The 24,307-nt window shown below is 44.7% G+C and overlaps 1 protein-coding gene across 1 annotated transcript in view; it reads right to left on the minus strand.

Annotated features, from left to right (window-relative positions):
• cacna1ha (calcium channel, voltage-dependent, T type, alpha 1H subunit a) overlaps positions 1-12,989 on the minus strand; it is a 97,059-nt gene extending 84,070 nt beyond the window's left edge. The window contains exon 1 of the mRNA XM_076081494.1: positions 12,577-12,989. Coding sequence (XP_075937609.1) covers positions 12,577-12,989 — 413 coding nt within the window. The remainder of the gene's footprint in view (positions 1-12,576) is intronic.
• Between the last annotated feature and the right edge of the window lie 11,318 nt (positions 12,990-24,307).

Consider the following 24,307-nt stretch of genomic DNA (forward strand, 5'->3'; position numbering starts at 1 on the left):
TCTGAGGAAGATGAATCTGTGTGCGTTGACCCACTGCCTGCGAGTGTGTGTAACCTTTATGAGTTCAGACAAACAATGCGAAGTTCGATCCAGAGAACAGCAGATCCTTTACAGGGACGACAGTTTATTTGTTTTTGGTTTAACCGTAAAGACGAGTTCCTGGTTTACAACAGATCACACTTTCATACTGCTGCTTTTGAATGAACTGCTCCCCGACCCCGCCCCTTTCCCCTCAGTGCTTCGCTGAAAGCATCACGGCACAGATTAGCTCCAGAGCAGATGTGTACTTAAAAACGTCTACATGCAACCCGACTGACGATGACCTGCACTGACACTAAACTTAAGTTCAGACATGATGTAAACAATGTCCGAGACCACTCCCTATTTTACTATTTTGTGCACTGTACGTATCGTACTTGACTCCGAGTGTCCCAATTCTGAGCGTGTAATGAATCCACTTGTAGCTCACCCGGTAAAGTCGGGGCCCATTATATTATATTATATTATATTATTATCCTTACCGCTGTATGTTTGCTGCATGTCGTCCCCTCTCGACCCCTTTCCTCACTATCGCAATCCAAAAAAGGGAAAAATACCCCCAAAAATTGTCCCACCATTTATAATTCACAATTAAGAATTTTACTGATGAAAAAATGACCTTTTATTGGCTCTACGCCTGTCAGTGCTGACACAAAATGACGATGATGAGCGAGTGTCCGAAATATCGATTTGCTGCTCACTTTGGAGCGTCTAGTGAGTGTGTGAACGAGGGTGTGATTCCAGACACATAGAAGAAGAAGAGGCAGCTTCTACCTGCATCATTTGTGACATCAGACACTAAAATATGATGTAAAAGTGTTTTCACTGCTGAATATCTGTATTTACACATTTATCTATATTAATCACAGACTGTATGTAAGAAGTGGACGTAATCATCGTGACATCACCCGTTGGTTTGTGGACTGCCGTTATGAAGCCTCGAGTTCGGCAATTTGACCGTCGCCATCTTTAATTTTTACAACCAGAGAACGGAAGTGACCAGATTAGGACTACGGAGGAGTGACGTAGAGACGCCGTATACAGCTCTGGTAGCGGCAGCCACCTGTCAATCACAGTAGCCCCGCCCTAAAGCATACCCTGCTTTATGGTCTGTTTGACTCTAATTGGACCATAATGTACTAAATGAACATCATGCTGTATTGAAGAAGACTTGAAACTAGAGCTTGAGACCATAAACTCATGTTTACAATGTTTACTGAGGTAATAAATCAAGAGAGAAGTAGAGTCATTTTCTCATAGACTTCTATACAACCAGAGGAGTCGCCCCCTGGTGGACACTAGAGAGAATGAACCTTTCAAGACTCTTCTGCATCGGCTTTAGGTAAACGGTAAAGACCAAAGTAAAAGAAACACAACCTGCTAACTTGACATGTCTTTGCTCAGATGCCGGAGTTCAATCAAGCGGCAACAAAAACAAGCAGATGCGAGGTCTCCTCTGACCCCGCACGTCTCTTTGTGAGTTCACTGTCAGTTCAGTTCGGTGTGGGTTACGTCCTCCAATGGATGTGAAGTCACCCACGAAAAAAAAAATATGAGCAGCAACTCAGTGTTGAGCGTGACCGCTAGGTTAACTTCGCCCTCTCACCTGCTCTGTGTTTCATGTGGTCGGGCGGGTGCTGCATCACTCCAGCATCTCCAGCAGCCGCCATCACAGAGTGAATTCAGACTGAAACGAGCCGCTCAGAGGCACCGAATGAACATCACGATCGCCTTCTTAGGCAAGAGCTGCGGTGTGCTTTTAAATGTTACCTTTATTGTACGACAGTAAAACACACCCGCACACACAGCCATATTGGTAGACTCACACACACACACGCACACACACACAACCTTAATTTACTCCGTATCCCCTCTCGTTAACCAAAGCCACCCTTTCTATAAAATACTCGTAAATAATATAGTTATTGACTCAGCACTCGACCATGGAGACACACACACACACACACAGACAGTAGATCAACCCCCCCCTCCAAAATGCTTCAATGTGCAGCAGTGCCATTCTGTTGCCTAGTAACCAGGTAGAGTTTCTAGTAAGAGCCTCGCTGAGAGAATCCCACAGTCCTAGACTTCTCTTCCTCTCTCTCTCTCTCTCTCTCTCACACACACACACACACACACACTAAATTGCAACATACATTTGCGCTGTTTAAAGCCGCTTTCATTAAACTTTGCACGTGCACTTTAGTACACTTTTCTTCACCATCAACCTTCAATCACCGCTCTCCTGGAGAACTAGGTTGCTGTGACTCTTATTCATCACACTACACACCTATGCACACTGTGTATCTCTCTCTCTCTCTCACACACACACACACACACACACACCTAATCCAGTGCATATAGGTCCATTTTGCAGACAAAGCAGAGACACGAGCTGCAGAGCCCAGAGAGAGGAAGAGAACCAGAGAGGAGAGGCTGCAGTTTTCAGGTCTCTACGGAGATGCAGTCGAGTATCACGCTATATCCATTATACACTGCCGCTGTAAAAGCATCTCTCGTACTTACACACACACACACACACACACACGCACACACTCGCTCAAAGGTGGGCACCCAACAGGGCGTAGAGCCACACCCACAAGAAGCAGCCTTAAATCAATCAAGCTCACTTTTACTCTATTTAATGTAGAGTACTTCACACATGAATCTGTGCATGGGAAGAGCATTCAATATGCAAATATTAATCTCTGCAAAGCCAAACAGATCCTTCCACTCAGTACGTTTCTTCTTGTTTGATATTCCCTTTCTTCGCTCTGCAGCGGAGACGTAAACCGGAAGAAAAATGGCCGTTCTTTGTTCATGTTAAAGGAGTGTTTAGACAAAGTTACATATACAGTACATGCTAAAACATTGCAGTGATACAATCTCTATCTCACTCACACAAACACACACACACACACACACACACTGCTGTGCTGCTCGCATTGCCATGACAACCTAGTGCTAGATGCTGATGGGTTTCCCAGATCTTTTATTTATTCATCCATCTCTGCATTACTCTTTCATAATAAGATGCTCTCACACACACACACACACACACACACACACGAGTGCATCCATGCACTCCCACCCGCTTCCTTATATACATAAGACCTCGTTTACAAGCTGGTTTGATCATCACAGTTGCAAAACATATGTGTGTGTCTGTCTGCAGAAAATAATGTGCGTCTGTCATAATGCAGATGGGGGTGAGCAATTATTTTCGTTGCCACCGAAACATTGTTGAAACGAAACGCTGTGTCCACACAAAGTAGGCCATTACAAATGGTCTCTCTCTCTCTCTCCCTCTCCCTCCCTCTCTGTGACGTTCTGTCAGTCCAACCATCTTTCAGACAGTAATGTGATCAGCAGCAAGACGAGGGCTGCTGGGTAATTCCTGTGGAGCTCGACTGTGGGGAAACGGCTCAGAACAGCGGGAAGACGCAGACACACATACAGTACAAACACACGCACACACACACACACACACATACAGTACAAACACGCACACACACACACACACATACAGTACAAACACACGCACACACACACACACACATACAGTACAAACACACACATCAACAACAACACAAAAAAAAGCTCATTAGGAACAGCAGTGCAGTAACTAAACAGCCAGAGCAACAAGGCAATACGACCTAAAAGCATAACTGAATACTAAGCACCCCGCTGAAGATGGGACGAAGAGAAGGAGTTCCACCGCGAGGGTCCAGTGACGATAGCCAACCCCCGCACGACGCAGGGTCCCTGGGGAGCCCTGCGCTGCCCCCCAGCTCCTCCTCCAGAAAAATAAATACATTATCGCCTCTTCGGGTTATTTCTCACATCTGGAGGATTCCTATCGGGTGTGTGGGAGTGCGTGTGTGTCAGCGTGTTGTTTGGAGACGCACTGTGAGGTCCGGCGGTCCCTCTGAATCTGTGGCAGCTCAGTCTTTCAATTACACCTGCTGACTCTCTTGTCTTTCCACCTCCTATTTTATAACCGTAAGCCAGAATAAATCCACTTTTATTGAGCTCTATTCCCCTATAGACCAACCCCTTGACCGCCGGAACATCACGCACAAACACACACACACACACACACACACACACACACACGCACTCACTCATGCCTATAAATCAACACAGCCTGGGATTCAATCCATGTTAAACGCTGAGACACTGAGAGGGACGATGAGAGATGAAACACCAAACAGTTTATTTCACCAAGTTGTCTCATCAAAAAATAACCCTTGAGCATCAGTGTGTGTGTGTGTGTGTGTGTGTGTGTGTGTGTGTGTGTGTGCATGCAAATTCATATTTCACACTGCAGTACACTGAAAAAAAAACATGCTTTACTGATCCCTGCCTCCAATAGAGCAGCAAAAAAAAAAGCATCCGAAAAAGACAAAGGAAAGAGTGGAGAAGGAAAGAGCAGCAAAGAAAGAGCTCATTATTCAGCAGAAGCTTTTTTAGGAGGGAGAGAGAGACGGGGGGGGGGGATTGAGGGAGTAGTTGTGTCTTGGGGACGAGTGAGCAGCTACATCTTCACTGCAGTAACCATCAACAGAGAAAGACAATAAAAAAGGTAAAATAGAGCAGGAGAGAACGGAGAGGAAGCTGCTCATCACTCGCATGATTGGCTGAACGCTGCGTCCAATTGTCAGACGAGAGCAAAAGTACACACACACGGCTGTAAAGTACACACTCGGCGTGCAGAACAGATTGGATTCAAATGACCAATTTCTGTCCTTTTTCACGTCTCGCCGTGTTCTTGTCCGTCTCGTTGCTGCTCTTTCATCGTCCTCTTTTGTCCCTTTCATCCATTTTCTGCTCTCGACTTTCTTTCTTTTTTTAACTCCCACCTTTGTTCCAACATCCTGCTCTCCCACTTCCTCACCTCTCTCTTTGACCTCACCCGTCTGTTTTCTATCCCAGACTTCTCTTTTTTTTCTTCTTCTTCAGTGTCATCCATCCATCTTTGTCTCTCTTTCTCCTAAATTCTCTTCCTCGTGTACCACCTCTCTCACACACACACACACACACACACACACACACACACACACACACACACGCACACACACGCACACACACACACACACACACACACACACACTGGTTTCCCGTCATCATTCCTTTATCATTTTTCTCTTCCTGTATGGATCTGCATGATGGGAGATGACAGAGCAGCATTTTTTTGGATGGCGGGTTGATCCGCGAGAAACACAGAATGCACTTCTAGGCCATCGACAACACCATGCGTAGCCATGGCAACAGCATCCAAAGAGCCCTCCCGCAGCAAAAGGAGCGCCAGACAGTGACTTGAGTGACTCTGGGGGGAAAGAGACAGACGGGGCAGATAGAGATGAGATAGTGCGTGTATCTACAGGAGGGAACTATACATCAGTTCCCACCTGCCCTCACTGCTTTTTGTGCTCCAATACTAAACACCGGAATCAATGGCAGAAGCAGTTATACACCGTGAGAAGGCTAAGCAGCTGTTCTTGGACTGTCTGATAGCATCAGGACACTGGCAGGTGGCTCGTGTCTGTCTGCAGCTCTCAGCGACAACGAGCGCAGTGTGTCGGGAATGAAGAGCTTTAACAGATGAAACGTGTGTATCCTGAAGGTATTTCACAATATGATTAACAATCATGAAAACCCCTGAGCAGAAATGACTGCAGAGGGATGTTCAGGATCTCCTTGACAGATTAACCCTCTGACCCAGAACACCAGCTGGACTCGGATCGATCTTTAACCTTTGACACAAGACTCATCCGTACGCTCTGATGAACCACGACCTGGCTGGCTGACAGGACGCTCTGTGAAAGACACTGACGTTGTCTTCTTGTGCAGAATATTTACAGCAGTATTTCACATTACTGGTAGCTTTTCAGCATGAAATTGATAAGCGATGATAAACGATAATTTCACACCAGCTATCACCCGTCCGACACACACACACACACACACACACACTCTGGAGAGCTTTGTGGAGTCAGCCACTCAGAGCCTGAGGCAGGAGAGGGTCACTTCCTAAACACATGGTGTGTGTGTGTGTGTGTGTGTGTGTGTGTGAAGGCACACACACACACACATGTACCGTTGAGTACACACATACACACTCCACGTGCACACCCTGCGTTTACACACGTGGAAGTCAGAGCTATTAGTTCCAGATCATTTTGAGAAAGCAGTCTGTAAACAACGAGCCTGGGGATAAACAAAGATCCTACTGTACTGGAAGTAATCCCACGACACACACACACACACACACACACACCTCAACATCTCGGGCACACATATGCCTGCCCATCCACAGTCACACACACGCACACACACACACACAAACACACAAACAAACCGACACAAAAACGCACAAACTGTCTTGTGCGCACGCACACACATGAACACTAATAAACACCTGGAGGGAAATGTAATCTGTGTACTTATTATATTTGGCTACATAATACATTCATGAACAACAGCAACAACAATCCACTTAGGGCTGGAAATCATTCGAAATGTTACTGTAATACTGCCGATATGATGCCGACATTCATTAAAGGTAACAAACACAAAACAGGTGTAAATGAATTGTTTCTGCACAACAAGAAAAACACTTAAAGTGTTCTACTTCTCCTCTGTTGTCCTGAAGTTATGTTAATGTATATTTATGGAAGACAAATGTAACATTTCTACTCTGTTTTGTCTTAAGAAGTTTCGCACTTTTATTTTATAACACTGAATTCTATGTGTTACACCTCCACTAGCCTCGCTCCCTCTTTGAGTTGTGGAAGTTACAGATACTCTACGCTTTGATTTACTTCAGGTTTACACTTGCAAGTGTAAACGAACATGTATGATTTCTTCCTTTTCTCTGATGTTTGGGAGCTGTGTAGCTTGCAACACGAGTACTGTTGGTGTACTGAATTATATTCAAAGCCAAGTGCTAAAATGGAAGTTTGCTCCTTATCCATTACAGAATGCAACACAGAGTTAGACTCACTACACATGCACACACACACACACATTGCGAGGACTGTGCAGGGTGGGCCAGGACTTTACACGTCAGAGAGACAGGATCCCTCTGTCTCTGCTGTGATACACACCTCCTCACCCCCAATCTGCTGTTATCATGAGCACAGGCCAAATATAATGAGTCACCACACACACACACACACACACACACACCGCTCCATATAAATACAGCGAGACGAGTACTGACACTGGCGGAGAAAGACACTGTGTGCGTTTACACACACTCACACACACACACACACACACACACACCTCAGGATGCTTGTCTGAGTGGCAGTAGGAGAATTGACTACCTGCTGAATTCAAGGCCGACTCTCTTTGCCCGTCACGCTGCAGCGATGAAGTCATCTTCAGACATAAACACGGAGAACGAGACCTTTGAAATGACATCACTGTGGGAGTTAGAGGAAGTGGACGAGTGGGAAGTGGACGCTTATCATCCTGAACACGTATCCAGGCTACATTTCAATGAGACTCGGGCATGCTAGAGATCTTAACTTGGATAGGTCGTCCTCCATCTCAGACGGCTTTGAATCTGCCTCCAATTTCATAGAAGCTGGTTCGATCCGCCAAAGACCTCAGATGGACAGAGAAATGGCGTGCCTTTAACCAACGCTTAATGTTGCTGCTTAAAAAAAGAGGTAAATACAATAATACTATTATTATCATGAATAAATGCCTCTGATCTTTAGCTAACAAGCCAACACAACAGGTTGTTCTGTGTGTGTGTGAGTCTTCGCACAGCCTCATCTGTATTCATTTATGAAGGAAGTGCAAGAGGCCCTCTCAACGTGTTTAGAGTATAGGATGACTAATGGAGACAGATAGCATGATGAATCCACTCATCTGTAATGGATTAACCTCGTCTGGCCCCCAGAAGCTCATCTAATCAGCCTGAATCGGCTTGTTAACGTATCACGAAACCAGCGGCTCCCAAACATTCAGCCCTGTGACAGACACACAGGAGGTGTTGCCACCGAAAAAGTCGATCCATGTGTAATTGACCTCACTTTATTATCTGCTGGATAGCTTCCTTCTTGGGATACTCTGTAAGGACCACGCAGACGTCTAGTTGCTTTGCGTTGCTGCCAAACGAGCAGCCATTGGTCTTTTCAGTAGACTTCAGATGTAAACTAACAATATCTAAGTATCAATTAATCTGCAGAAGAACTAATGAAATATCCCCATCACAAGTTCACACAGCCAAATTGTTTGATTTGTCTAAACAACAGTTCAAAACCAGGTTCTGAAAAGTGCTGAAGTGTCTTAAAGCTGCATTCTCTCTACTGGCCATCAGGAGGCGACTCCTCTGGTTGCAAAAAGAAGTCAGATTGTGTAGAACTCTATGAGAAAATGATGATTTACTAAATGATGTTCATTTAGTAAACCATGGTCCATTTAGAGTCAAACAGACCATAAAGCAGGGGATGCTTTAGGGCGGGCTTACTGTGATTGACAGGTCGCTACACTAGCGTTGTCCATCTCACAACTTCAACCCGTTCACAGAGTGTTTTCACTTCAGGAAAGTTCAAAGGAACATTTTGGTTGCCTAAAAATGCTCCACCTTCTCGTGTCACTTCTGGTTCCAAAGAAAGAACAAGATGGCGACAGCTAAAGTGACAAACTCAAGGCTTCAGAACGGCAGTCCACAAACCAGTGGGTGATGTCACTGTGACTACGTCCACTTCTTACAAACCGGTCAGTCTGGAACCAGAACTCTTTCAGCATTTTAGCATAAAACGATTAATCAATTATCAAAGTTATTGCTGATGAATTTTCCATCAATCAAGTACTCCGTGTTACGTTTCTGTCACTCATTCTCTGCCTCTTTGTGTTTTGTTAAATTATGTGTCAAATGCAAAAAAAAAAAGCACTAATAAATGATATTTGAAAGCGCAAAATAAAAAGCACTTAGGCAAAGATGCCTCCAACACTAAAGAATGATTGTTATTCAGCAGCTGACATTAAAAGCTTGAACGCGTCGAAAGCAAAGCACCTCAACGAACACTTCCTTGTTCAAAATATTCTAAAGTGGCCATCTTTCTTTGTCTTGTTTAAAGTGAAAGCCAATAATAAATCTATGGCATTTCCATTGTATCGTACGGCAGAACGAGTAAAGCAGTAAATAAAATAAATCAATAGCTCGCTGCTGTAATGGCATTATTCTTCTATACATCTTATGATGCTAATGAGCAGGTCAGCTGATTAATGATGATGAGCATAATAAACATGATGGAGGAACGCTGTTGGCTGAAATGCTATTCTGGTGAATGTGAGCAACTGTTTGACTTCATTTTATCCTCACATGTGATCAGCAGCTTCTCAAATACAGATTACATTGTTAGGAATGTGGATTTTATTCAATGCAGTTTGGTTCACAGCAGTTTGATCACTTACATCCAGCATGTCAGATAAGGTCCGGCTTTGACTCCCCTTCTCCAGAGTCACTCTTAAACCATTGTGTGCGTGCCTTTGTGTGCTTGAGTGGCAGAGCATTTATGCTGTGAATAATATTTACACAGCCCACTGTGGACCACCAACTCTGCAATGCTTACACAGTGGGTCCTGCACACACACACACACACACAGAGAGAGTGCTGTCCGGTGAGATCCGCTCCTATGACATAACCCGGTTCCAGTTTTAAACAAGCCGTTATAATGCAGCGGCGAGCATGTGACGGGGCGCGTCTCATTCATTAGCTGTGCCGTCTCGGTACAAACAGTCCTCGCGTCGCCAAACAACAGACACGTCTTCTACCATCGACCAGAAAAAAAAGCAAAGAAGCACGTGTGCTGAACACAGGAGCATCTGCTTCATGGTGGGGATCTACCTCAGCAGGCCCTGCAGCACCGGCCCTGCTACAGACAGAACGTAATGCAACATTCACACCTTCATTTTCTACTTCTCTTCTCTGGCACAAGCTCAAATAAAACATGTGAAAAGAAGTTCAAAAAAACGGCAATTCACCATCTTTGCTTTGAAATATCTAAATCACGTTGGGTTCTTGTGTGTATGAAGGCTCCTGCATGGAAGAGGAAACAGACTTGGCAAGAGTCTCTGCCACTTTCTGCTGTATTCATTTAAAAACAGCCAACACGATGTGCATTTGTATGATTTCCAAAATGCCCGTGCAGGTCTGCCAATCCAATCCGCCTTAAATTATTCTCTAACCAACTTAGCTGCTCGTTCTGCAGGAGCAGCCTCCGTGAGTTGTGTAATATTTTTATCAAATATATTAAAAGTACCTCTGTTCTGCAGGAGAGCATGACATGGCTTTCCTCTCCATGGCCGGGTTCTCATCCTCGAGCAGCACACGTACGACACTTTGATGTTAGTCCCCCGAAGGGAAATTCCCTTTTGGGAGTTTCGGTGCGTCAGCCACAAAACGGAGACCTTGGAGCCGGTAGAGATGCTTTGTGCTGCTCAGGGACACTCGACGGACCGTCGGTCGACGCGGTGCAGGTCCACCACTTTTAAGAAGGTCTGTGTAACCATTGGGACTTTCCTCAAGGACACGAATAAAACCTTAAACACACACAAACCATCTTACACATGAAGACCAGTTTACTCATCCTGGAGAGTTCTTTTCAATCTGTGTCTCCTGTGGCTTTCCTGATTAGCTCATGGAGGTTACCTTGAGTTGTGCATTTCTAATGTTTCACAGAAAGCTGCATTATTAACTGGGGGCACGGAGTTTAAAAGATAACAGGATGATAAGCCGAAGGAAAGACTGTTCTATTGTTCTATATATTCTTTGCACAGGGCATGACAGAACATGATCACTCAGATACTTATTTTCATATCGGTGTTGCGCGTATCATCAAATTAATTTCCATCACTGATAGACACAGCGGTTCACCAAAGCTATGTGGCATCTGAGCCAAGTTCCCATCCACGGGTCACGAAGGAGAGTCGGCTAAACGCTCCCCGACCCGTTCAGACAGACCGTCGGGCGTGGGCCTGCGTCACAGCTTTCTGTCTGAATATGAAATATTGACATGCAGCTTTGCAGCTCGTAAAAACGACAGTACATATGGATCTAGTGAACGTCTACCTGTGCACGGTGTCTATCTCCAACTTCAAACATCTTGTCAAGACGTCATGCAGCCCTGTTACAAAACCATCCGTGTGTGCAGTCGGTCTGAGCAGCGGCTTCCGTCACACAAAGGGAAGACATGAGGAGGCAGAATACGTCTGGTTTGCTTTGAATAATTTCATATTTATATTATCTCAGTACCTGCAGATTAGATTCCAGGTACACAGGAATGTACTTAGCAAATAAATATGACTCAGGTCACAAATTAGTTTTCACGCCACCCACCTCTCCGCATCAGGAATGAAAGAATATTGCAGTGGTTCATCTTCAATTTCTGTATTTTTTTTCAGGGGGCTTGGATTTGGATGCGCATTCTGTTCTTTTTTTTGCTCCAGTGTGTTAAAACATCCCACAGATGAAAATGATCCAGGCAGGATGTTCAGCTGGGGGGTAATAATAGATACCCAAACAGACGTGAGCAGCTAAAAGCTGATTCCACTTGGACTATTTGGCATCCTCGCATGAAATGAATGGGTTTTTAGCACAAAATGGCTGCCTGACAATGTAAGCAGAGGGATCGTGTCACCTGAGAGATAGCATTGAATCCGTACAGTGTGATTAATGACGGGTGCCTTCAAACATACAGGCTGGATAACTCAGATTTGAATTTGATCCAAAAACAACTCTAGTGACGATAACCAGCACCTCAAACACGACACTGCAGATAAACTTAGGTAAAGTTTACCAAAACAGAGGTGACAATAAACCCACACACCATGCTAAATATGATTTAAGACCTTTGGATGGATACATCATCAGTGGAAAGATCTTCCTACATATGAGCAGGACAAATCATGATTCCCTGTGTTGGGACTCATGAATAGACACTTGTGTCTAAAAATGCAGCGTATAAACACTGAAGTAGAATCCGCATGAATAAGGCAAATGTTGCTTTAACGTGAATGTGAATGTCAGTCATTGGCCCCTATTGAGGCCACACCAAGTGAATGAAACCTGATATCTTTCAGTCAAACAGAAACGCACACAACTCTAAAGTTCAAAATAAAAAAAACATCCAAATCTCAAGTCAGCGCGGGAGAGAAACTCAGCAAAAGACTGTTTTCCCCACAGTGAAGACGAACTCAAGACAACTGCAGCAACACCATCCCCAACATGTGCCGTCGCATTACTCATCTCATGTGTCCAAACAATGACATGTTAAGGAGAATCAACCCCCCGGGTGACAAATGTCCTGTCAGATGTGTGAAGCCTGCTGCTGCTCTACAGTCTCACAGGAACAAGCACGTTTCTACAGAAAGCCTTTAGAAAGCTGCAGCGTCATGTTTTGGACTCAGAAGCACAGGAATGACATACCTTTTGTGACTGGATATGCGTAAGCTCGGCAACACTCACACACGTTTGGTCTTACCGGGCGTCAGACGGAGTTAGGGTGAAAGGATATGGGTTACACACGAGGCGCAGACACCAGTTGCGAGGCCTCGTTGTTTGCTTTAACCAGAAGAAGGCCACGGGGGCCAGGGCCGGGTACGGCTGCTGCTCCTCCTCCTCCTCGGAGACGCAGTCCGGATCCCGAATAGGAGCCCTGATGCGAACTCCGAATGTCGGTCCGACTTCCACCTCCAGCTCTGGTTCCTGGTCTTCATGCTCCTGAACCTCGGGACTCCATTCTGCTCCGTCTCCCCTCCTCCTCCTCTCCACCTCCTCCTCCTCCTCCTCATCATGGCGTCCTCCGGGGTCAACGCCATGACCCGGGGCATCGCTCCTGTAGAGCGTCGGTATGGCGAGCCTCACCTCCTCCTGCCCCTCCGGGCACTCTGCGTACTGAAAGCGCACTCTCCCCTCGCCATCAGTCATGATAGAGCATCAGGCAGAGCCACTCTGAGGGGAGGTCAGAGGGAGAGGGGTTAGAGAGAGGTGCAGAGACGGAGGAGAGGAGAGAACATGTGCAGAAGATGCAGGGAAACGGAGAAGGACGAGGGCGGAGCAGAGATCAACTTAGCAAAGAGCAATCGGAGACAAATCCCATAATGAGCCAAATAAACCTCCGCCGATCCCTCAGCAGCTAAAGAACTCGCGTCCGATCAATCTGGACACAGATCATCAATATTCGCTTACTAACCTGGCAGCGCTTGAAGCTTTACGGGAGCATTTATTTCCAAACATTTCCTCTTTCTGTGTCTCTCAATTTAAAAAAAGAACACAAATGAAGATGATCAAAGGAGAATCTTTGGAGGAACATCAAATAAACAGTGTGTGAATATGATATAGGAGATAAACAAAGAGTGCACTGACTACTGAAGAGCAGTCAGACAATCATCTGCTGTTCCAGTGACACCATGTAGTTAGAAACACTAATATGTCTCCAGAATGAAGCACTAAACTCATCAGAGCTACAGAATCATATTGTGACATAATGAGAACAGGGATTTGGTTTCTTCCTGCTCTCCCTCGCTCTTCCTGTTGCTATGTGATTGAACAGATGGACTGCTCTGTGTCTGGTCTACTGGAGGTTTTTAGCCCACACCACGCAATGGTGGGCAGGGAATGCGCAAAAAAGAAGAAGAAAAAACACACACACACAATAAATGCCACACTAATCCTGATTATTATATTTAAGTAGAATAACATCAAAAGCCAAACATTAGTCATCATAATCCAGCTAACAGACTTTTCTCTTTTTAAGGCTTTTTAATGGGCTTTGTTGTCCACCGTAGTCCGTTGTGTGTGAGGGGGGGAAAGCGCATCTGACGCTCGCGACAGTTGTTCGCTCTCCTGAAGGCATTGTGTGACAAAAGAGCGGAAATGTTAAGCATGCTGTGGAAAAGTACATTTCAAACGGTGTCAAAGGAAATAAAAACACACACCGCCGGGGAGAAATGGAGCGCCCATCACCTGTGTTTTGGTGGTTTTTTTCTCCGTTAAAAAGTGGACTCGATGGATATTAAAGCGTTAGAGGCAGACAGAACAACTTTATTCTTTAAAAAATACCTTATCGAGACGGAATCGGAAGTTCCCATAAGCATGATCCGAGACTTTCCGTGTTTCCAGCGCGCCCAGCCTTCCTCAGCTACCCGGAGCTTTCCGTCTCCTTCCGCTCTTCCAAATCTCCTCACTTCTCTTTGCTTTTCACAGATCACAAAGGTAATCCGAGAGCCGTTCAAAAAAAGAAAGAAATCACTGGAAGTATTCAAAGAATCAACTGCTGTATTCTTCCCCTATCCACATCCGTGCAATCCACCCGTCCATCCTCGCCGAGGTGTTGGTTACGCAGCGTGGAGCGGAGATGCGCGCGTGGAGGACGGACCGTGCGGGTCGCGCTCTGCTGGAGCTCCGTGGATGATCTGACACGGAGAAACTTGGCCCAGGACCCCGGGAGTCCTGACACGTGACGTGATGCCGGGCTGTGGGGGACGTAGCTGCACAGTAGGAGACACACACACACACGCGCGCGCGAGAAATAAATAATAAAAAGAAAGCCACGAAGAGCCAAGCCGGGCGCGCACAGTCCGCGGCGTTTCACGCATCAGCATGCAGTCAGCAGATAATGGAAATGGAATGAAAAATGTATTAGCCAGCCCATATCTTCTGTGGTGGAACACACGGAACCATTGTTTAGTTTATGTGATAGACTCTTCCATTATATCCCTCTAATGTGTAGCCATAGTAACAAAGTGTTTCTGTATGAAAACCCTAAAGGAGAGCTAAAGATTTAGTGTCTACATCTTCCATCTATTGATTAAAAAAAAGTAGATATAGACATAGTATTTCCCCTGAGGTGATCTGTTTATCTGTTGTGAGTTTGGTTGTCCACCTACACCTCAAAAGGTGCCTCAGACATGAAGGGGGGGGGGGGGGGGGGGGAGATTTCCTGTGGCCACAGTAGTAACTGCAGGAAACATGACGCCCACTTGCCCCAGACGACACAAAGAGAGGTTCATTTGTTGGAGTCTGGTGTGATAAGCTATATGTTTTATGATATCTTATTGAGCTCATTAAATCCCTTTAAGTCACGGATCCAGGATTGAGACCAGATGGGCCACTTTTAAAGCAGTCCCAGATCATTTCATACCAGATTTGGGTGAGTCTGGTCTGGTCTGGATCCATATTGTGTTTTTCCGGTCAGGACCCAGTGGACTCCACAGCTCATGAGAGGCCGACCGCCGGAGGCAATGCAGTCAAGTGTCGGCTTATGCTGTCTGGGATTGATGTGTGATGAGTCAGCTGGAAGTCACCTGGCTCAGTCAGAAAAGTAGGACGACTGTATGTGTGCAAAGAAACAACACACAGAGGCCTGAAAAACTTTCTGTGGCACATGAACGCAGCGTGACGGGGAGCCATCTTGGAAAACACCATCTTCCTGTAAACTACACATTTTAATTTACTTTTAACAACCGTGTGGTGCTCGCTTGCAGACGTCAAAAAAAGAAAATAATTTTCAGTTTTTGGGGTGCAGCTTTCCCATTCTCTTCATTTGAAAGGTTAACTGTGCTGACTTTAATGTGAAACATTGTGTAAATCCAAAATGATTAGTTTATATATATATTTTTACACACACAACATCCAACATTGCCTAAATGCACCAAGTATTTGTCAAGACAATGTATTGTTTCTCCTTCATGTTACAGTGAAAACCTCTCAAATTAAAGCTTAATCTGAAAAGTTGGCTTTGTAAAAAGCGTTTTTGTTTTGACTCGTTATCAACAATCTCCTTCATATTTTGTGGAGCATGCTCGTCACGGGTCAGTACCTGTATTCAATCAGGCAGCTGCTGCTGCGTTCGCGCCGCGTCAACGTCTTTATAGGCAATTTGATCTCGACAATCCATTTAAGCTCCCATGCTGCCTGGATGATTGATCACAAATACATACTATATGTAATGAAGAGTGTTTCAGAGAGAGAAGACGTCGGGCTGTTGGACGGAGTTTTATGCAGTGAGTTTAATGCCGGAAAGCCAATTAAGGAGTCGATTGAAGTCGTGGAAGTGAAGGGACAGCGGAGACGCTCTGTTCTAAAGCGGAGGACCAAGTTTAACCTGTGGTCTGTTTTTAGGGAGGATAGTCTGTACTTTGATGGTCATGTAGCATTACTAAAGAGAGGTCTTCCTAAGAGGGTGCTGTGATTGATCCAGATGGGGTTTTATATGAGCCACCACTCTCAGCTGTGTGTATACAAACCTGACAGCCTGGTGTGAATTTGCTCCATTTGCTCGATACCAACCCTTCAACTTTGCTGCTGATTTCAAAACACTGCCGTGTACAAATGCATTTGGTCACAAATAACAGACTGTTTGATTATATATATATATATATATATATATATATATATATATATATATATATATATATATATATATATATATATATATATATATATATATATATATATATATATATATATATATATATATTTAGGGAAGAAAACATCTCTCTTCACACTGTATTTAACTCATTTATACAATATGTATTGCTACCAGTCTAAATCAATGGGAATGTGAGTGCTTCTCGCAGATAATCAACAGTCCTCCGTCAGGCTGCACCCTCTCTGGCTTCCATTCTCTGGCTGTCCCGACCACTCCCCCATCCCATCGTCCCCCGTGCTCCCCTCCACTGTGACTCCCACGCTTTCATCATCCAGCCTTTTCTCCCGGCTCTTTCTCATCGCCGACCATTACCCGATCCTAGGAGGGATTTTTGAAGTACAGTGGAGGGGGAGAGGATCGCCGTCAGACACACACAGAGATTGGTTTTCATTTCAAACGCTACATAGACTTCTGAAAAAGACAGACATCCAATCAGACATGTTCAATTGTACAGCACCAGAAGTATTTTGAATCAATTCATCTATGAGATGGGGGGGGGGGGGGGGGGGGGGGGGGGTCCACTATGTGGAGAGTACTTCTTTACGAAAACATGTTCATCATGTTTGGTTTCAGTTTCATTAATATCAGTAAATATGAATTGCATTGCATAATGGTGAACGGGCAGCGTGAGCAGTGAGAGCAAAATGTCTGAACACACCAAGAAAACAAACCCCCCAAAAAAAACGTCTTTCACAGAAACTGCAAGAGGAAAATCATGTCTCCGTCCTGCATGCGCTGTTTGATTGACAGGTGATCTCTTGAGATGTGAAGTGCAGAACCACAACAGACATCAGGGACGTCGCCAACGTAACAACAAAGTCGAGGAACGGCTCTTAAATATTTCAGCATTATCAATGTGTCTCTCGGCTCTATCGCACCTCGTCTTCTGATCCATCTTGGCTCGCTGCATCTTTCCATCCACCCACCCATATCCCCCCCCTCCCGTCTCTGGAGACTGGAGTCTTGTCATCAGGCCCCGCTGACGTATGTGAGGTGGGGGAGACCCTGCAAGTCGTGTTTCAGAGGGCTTCCCCCTGCAGCAGCACGGGTACCTCGATACTGTACATGTGCAGAGACGAGTGTGCCACCAGTGTATTTCACAAAAGCCTCTGAAATATGCATATTATTGATGTATTATTGAAATCAAGCTCAGAAAAGTACACCGGGTTAAATAACAAAGTGAAAGAGAGAGTGGCGTCGTTGGAAAGAAAGAGAAGAGGATGAAAAGATGTTTAACAGTGGGGTTTGGTTTTTCATCCCTCTTTCTGGCTGCATGCAAAGTAATCATTGTAATTAGAGTACGGGAGAGCAGAACATATCTGTGCATTCATAAACACAACAGGAACAGAGGAAACAGTTACATAATCACACAAACACCAGCAGAAAGCCTCACACACACACACACACACCAGTCTGGAGCATCACAGCTTTAGAGGGGAATCTGTCATGCTACTACAGAGTGCACTGAACCATGCAGCTCAGTCATACATGTTGACAGGTGGCATCAGGTTCATCTGCATACAGCCTGTGTACACGTGTTGTGTGTGCATGAATGTATAAATATGTATATTCTTTTTAAACAAATATATGGCATTTCTACACACGTGTACATCAGGATTATTCTAACTGCGTGTGTCGCATCTACCTGGGAGCATGTTGGTGCTAACAGCAGTAACACTCTCACAGCTTCAAACTACTGTGGTGGTTAACTAGACACACCTAGACAGAGTACAGCTGATTGAAACTTGAACAGAACAAAAAGAAGAAGAAGAGCATCAGAGGAGGGATCCCTCTCCCAGGATGTGTACAGAATGAACCACACAGCTAATACGATTTGGTTGGACCGCTCTGGTTCCCCTCAGAAGGTCAGAACTCGGACTGTTTGTGCTTGTGAGCAAATCAGGTAACCAGGCCAATGCTACTGTGTTTTTAATGGTTTGAGACCAGCCACGGATAAAGGGTCGGATTTAGTCTGTATTTTTTATAGCAGCGCTTTAAATTTGCCATGAAATGGAGATTAGCAGCATGGAGACATCATGTACCTCCAACTGGTGCGGGCTTCATTCTAGAGAGCGTTACGAGGTATCACAGATAATCGGTGACCACAGGGGAACTTAACCCCATCTACAAAAAACCTTTGCTATTTTAAGTTCATAACAAGTAACAACAGAACTTCTGTTCTTTTACTTAACAGAATAACTTTTACACGTAGTAGAAAACCTACACTTTACATTTTAAGTGAAACACTTCTTCCAACCACAGAACTCTAAATCATAAATGACTTGCGTTTGTTTAGCACCTTCCTAGTCCTCCGAGCGCTTCTACACTCGATGTAACATTCACACACACATTCGTACACTGACGTCTGCCATCAGGAGGCTAAGTGCCGTGCTGAAAGGACACAGCCGGGGATCACACCGCCGATCTCCTGACTTGAAGACAACCCGCTCAACCTCCTCTACCAGCTGTTAACAGTTAATACTCAACTGATAAAATGGCTTCAACAACAACAAAGAGGAGTTTTTATTGGATATACGTGTGCGCCTATACACACACACTCGCACCAGTATGCCAATGCAAACATTGGCACATACAATATGCATACAGTCTGTTTTATCCTCAATCTGTTGTATCCATGTATTTGTTTGGATAATCCATTCTGTTAAAGGCCTAACCAGAGACACAGGCTGTGAATTAGCCTCAGCTGGACGCCATGTCGACATCATAATGTCTATCTGTAGTGTCAGTAAATAAATAAATGCAATTAATCTCTCTTGTGAAATCCTGCCAGGCTGAGAGTCTTATGAATAAATCATTTAGGGCTGTTTATTAGAACACCAGATTATCATATCTGCGTCTGCGCATCTTCATAGCTAGGAGTCTGATGACGGAGAGCTGGCAGCTGTATCCTCTGTGGTGCGAGTCTGTTGTGTCTGCTTTCATCTTTTGAAAATAAAAAAGTAATACACACACACACACACACACAGGCGCTAACCGCCTGCTGGCCTCTTGAAAAATATAAAGCTCATTTTCAATGCAAAAAGCTGCAGGTTGCCGGGGCGTCGCCGCCCACACACACACCCCTACTGGTCGACTTCAAAAGCGGTTCAGAGAGAGACGGAGAGGCTGAGACCAGAACAGGGGAGAGAATGAATAGAGAGGTATACAAAGAGGAAGTGAGATGGAGGGAGACGGAGAGAGAGAGAGATAAAGCACTGAACACACAGGCACAGGGAGAATGAGTTGATGTGTCATAGCAGCAGTAATGAAAGTAACATCTGGATTATAATCTGGTGTTGTACAACAGCATCTGGCAGCCTTCCGCATGACAATACACAAACACGTACACATGGGAGATCACGTACACAGCAACCACCCTCCGAATACCTGCACACAACACGCACAATGTCCATGAAACATGTTGCACTTTTATGGCTTAAATCTTGAGTTCAGTTCGGAAGATCTGCATACATCTGTCCTCAAATTGACGTGCATGTGCATCATAAAATAACAACATGACGTACGTGATTTATTTTTTACAGCATATTTCAATTGCTATTTTACAAAATAGCTCAAATGGGCTCAGATGAAGAGTATCTCTAAATCGTGGTCAAGTCCGTTATTTGAAGAGGTCTTCATGTTCCCTGAATCTTTGACCTGTTCTACAACAGACCTTCAGGAAACCAGCCCACACACTGAAATGAATAAGACCAGTCCTGAACGGGCCCTGAGGTTTGATGTGATTGGAGCTGATGGGGAGTCCACTTGGATTTACTCAGGTATTGAAACCTCTGGTTCTGAAGAGTGAAGCCAATGCGGAAGTGTCCTAAATGTGCATTCTCTCTACTGACCAGCAGGGGGCGACTCCTCTGGTTGTATAGACGTCTATGAGAAAATGACTCTACTTCTCTCTTGATTTATTCCCTCAGTAAACATTGTAAACATGAGTTTATGGTCTCAATCTCTAGTTTCAAGTCTTCTTCAATACAGCGTGATGTTCATTTAGTAACCGATGCTCCATTCAGAGTCAAACAGACCATAAATCTGCTTTAGGGCGGGACGACCTTGTGATTGACAGGTCGCTACTCTACCATGTCTACTCTGCAATAGACATCTTGAACCTGTCTTGATTCATGTCCCAAGTGGAGTCTCGGTTGAGCACATTGTTTCGTCTAGCAGAGCTCGTGGTGTCTCAGCCGAGCGTATAGGGTCAGCTGTAGCAGGCCCGTGATTCACTTTTCATGACGATGTAAACTAAACTAAACTACTTGCAGCTGCAGTGTGAACGACGCCGTGAGAGCACAGCGAACTATTCATTTCCTAATTGTCCATTTATTGAACTTCGCTACTTCAATTACAAAATTAGAAGTCAGTCTGACTTTAGCATTAATGGGATTGAATAACTGGGGGAATGACGCCATTGTCATCACATTACACCTTTTCACCACATTCAGTGAAATAAAGGGCACAAAGGAGTGAGGAGAATACATAACGGGGCAGTTAGGTAAGTGTTGGTGGTGTCATTACATCGATATAATATAACCGCTGTGTGCGAAGGTCCTGTTGTTATTATGGCTCTTTCTCTTTGGTCTCAAGGTTATCGTTTTACTGAAACACAGCAACCCAACGTACAGTATAGGCTAACATGCCACGCTGGCCATGAATCAACACACATGGAGCAACATTTCTGTTTTATTATGTTAATTCTGTTATGTGACATTAACTGTCTTTTGGCTTCAAGATGATTGTTGGTTGTTTAAGAATCTCTGTGTGTACCAGGGTGACATTCACCTCAGTGACAAACATAGTTTATAATGGCACTCAGTCTACAACACCGCAAAGTACATGAGCACGGAACTAATTCAATATCTCTAAAAATATATATATGTGACACGTTTCCCAATGTGGTGTTTTTGCAGGGCTTTTGTAATGGATTGCATTAGTTGGTACAAGTCAATGTGCACGTATGTCTCTAACCAGTTATGTAGTAGTAAACATTAATGAAGGCAAACTATGACATTCTGTCTGTGATTCTCAGTTTAACGCCATAAATGTACATCACACAGATTACTGGCGGTTAGAAGTGGTGAGTGAACACGATCAAACAACAACTAAAGACGTGCAAGTAACGTGTTTAGGTGGGTTTACCTTTACGTACTTACCATCCGTCTCTAAACCCATCACTGACTACGTTTACATGCAACAAATATTACGGTTCTTGCCCTTTTTTCAATATTTCTAATTAGCTGTTTGCATGGCTAATGGAAATCAACATTGCACTAATATTCCAGTTTACGTGACATATTCCATTTTACGTGAAATGACCCCATGCCTCATCCTCATCATGAGTGAATCCCACGTCGACGCCGTTCTCGGCTGCTTGACCGGTCGATGCTTTAAAATGTTGTTTATCACGTCAAACTATGGAAAAGTGAAACAGCAGGAGCTGCTAGTGCCGTGAACAGGAAAGAGTCCGTGTGTCGCAAAGTGCCGTAAAAACCCAAAGAATGATTCTAAAACTAGAATAATATCGACACATCACACAAGTTTTACTCGGAACATGCTCCATTCACAACAAGGCCTTGTTCAGAATATCTAAACTGAATATGACGTTTACATGAACCACAAATATGAGTGCATGTAAGTCACTGTGTGTTTCTGCTCGACTTTCCACTCCACTGAGTGTGTCTGAAAACATTTGTGAGATGGTTCTGCACTGCAGTGTGTCACATACAGGACCTCCTGCAGAGAGATGGACATGAAGTGAGACAGAGGCGGTAAATAAGAGCGCGGGCTGAACGGAGACGCGCTAATCAACGGGGAGACGGTGAAACGGGGACGGAGAGAGAGACAAAATAAAAAAGAAGATGAGCAGACAGACAGCAGGAAGCTGAGTCACGCACACAGCTCTGTGAAGCCGCTCCACACTTCAAGAAACTTCTGCGTAGTCCTCGCATACTCAGCTGTGCGACGGTATGCGAGTGCACTTGTGTGTGCGCGCTGGTGCAGCTGTGCATTCCAATCAGAGAGATTTAACCCTCGCGGCCCCGCTGAGGGACCCCGCCACCCCTCCACCATTATTAAGACCCTCTGCGTTCCTGCCATCTGGACCAGTCACTGCTCCCAGTCAGCATGTGTGTGTGTGCTCGTCTGTCTCAGATTCACCGGTAGAAGACTTAACTGGTTCATGAGCTGCTATCTTAATATAAACCGGAATTATGCCGCCATAATGTGTTTCCTAACAGGCTGCACACCTGCAGCTGATGAGGAATAAGGTTATTATTTACTGTTAAACGTCTTTACTGGCTAAAACGTCTCCTGTCAGCCGTAGCCGTCATTTAGCCGATATATAGTCTGCAGTTGTGTGTGCGTTCACACTGTAACCGACACGCCTATGAGCTGCAGACTGAGACGTCAATTCACTATATAATTGGTAGCAGGAGCAATACTTTCAAATTAAAGAGAGAAACCTTCACTTCCCACCAAAACAAACCTCCATTAAGACGATTTAGTTTCCCCATTTTCAACTACATTCTCCTGAGACGGATACATGTGATTCTGTACAATAGCAGGAAGTGCATTGATAAACACGTGTAGCAGCAGATTCAGAGAAGACGTTAGCCGTGTCCTTAAGAGCAACATCATCAATAGTTATTCGCTTTGCAGATAAATGTGACATCAAGGACAAATTTGTAAAAAATGAAGCTGTACAAGGTTATCTTGTACAGCACAGAAGTGTGTCGCAAAATAAGCAGAAAGCAGCATTCACCTTTCACAGGTAAGATTGTCAAAATAGTTAAAATATAACTATAAAGCAAGTAATCTCTTTCTGTACGTCCTTCGCACACGTCGAGAACCGTTCACTACTTTACACTACAGAATCTTCCAGTTTCAATAAAAATGACAAACAAAACTAAAATGGCAGTACGTACATTACATTACGTACATTACATTACATTAAGTACGCAATGCCACTTTGTTGCTACAGAAGTGTGAGTCTAAAGTAACTTAAGCTTTACATTATCAACCACATAATGGACATTTAAGAAGTCAAGACTGAGCTTAAAGTTGGAAGTTACAGGAAATGCCCCCGCTCATTGGCTCTCATCTTTCTGCTTCGGTTGCTCCGTCTTCACTAGACTTTCATTTAAGTTTCGTCATCCGCCTCTCTGTTCACGGAGGAGAGCACACACACACACACACACAGACACACACACACACACAGACACACACACACAAACAGAAAGGCACAAACACACGTGTGGAGAACCTAAAATCCAGTAAATACAGCTTATTAGATCCGAGTGTCAAATACCCTCTGATACAAAATGTGTGTGCGTGTGTGTGTGTGTGTGTGTGTGTGTGTGTGTGTGTGTGTGTGTCTGCATGAGGGAGAACGTGCACGTATGCGTGTTCTCCAAGGATTACGAAGTTAGAGGAGAGGATTCTAACGAGGTCTGTGGCGGCATCGCCTCCGTGGAGCTGGCTTGACTGCTCTCACTAATGAGACAGTGACATGCACGCGCACACACAGACACACACACACACACACACACACACACACAGGAGCAGCTCACTGAAACTCTCCGAACACACACGGTGAATCACCATTTTATCCGATCTGCCGCCAAACAACCCCACACACTAATCCATTTCCTGGACTGTAAGTGTATGTGTATATGTGTGTATGTGTGTATGTGTGTGAGGCCAAAAGGTCCGTGTCCTGGCAGCCTCTCGTGGTTAATCCCCCCCCATCTCTCGCTCTCCCTGTGGCTCCTCGCGCTCTTTATCCATTTCTCTTTTTCTCTCTAAA

Source organism: Anarhichas minor, unplaced genomic scaffold (assembly GCF_050575085.1).
Source record: "Anarhichas minor isolate MPS153535 unplaced genomic scaffold, ASM5057508v1 ptg000007l, whole genome shotgun sequence".
Lineage (NCBI taxonomy): Eukaryota > Metazoa > Chordata > Actinopteri > Perciformes > Anarhichadidae > Anarhichas > Anarhichas minor.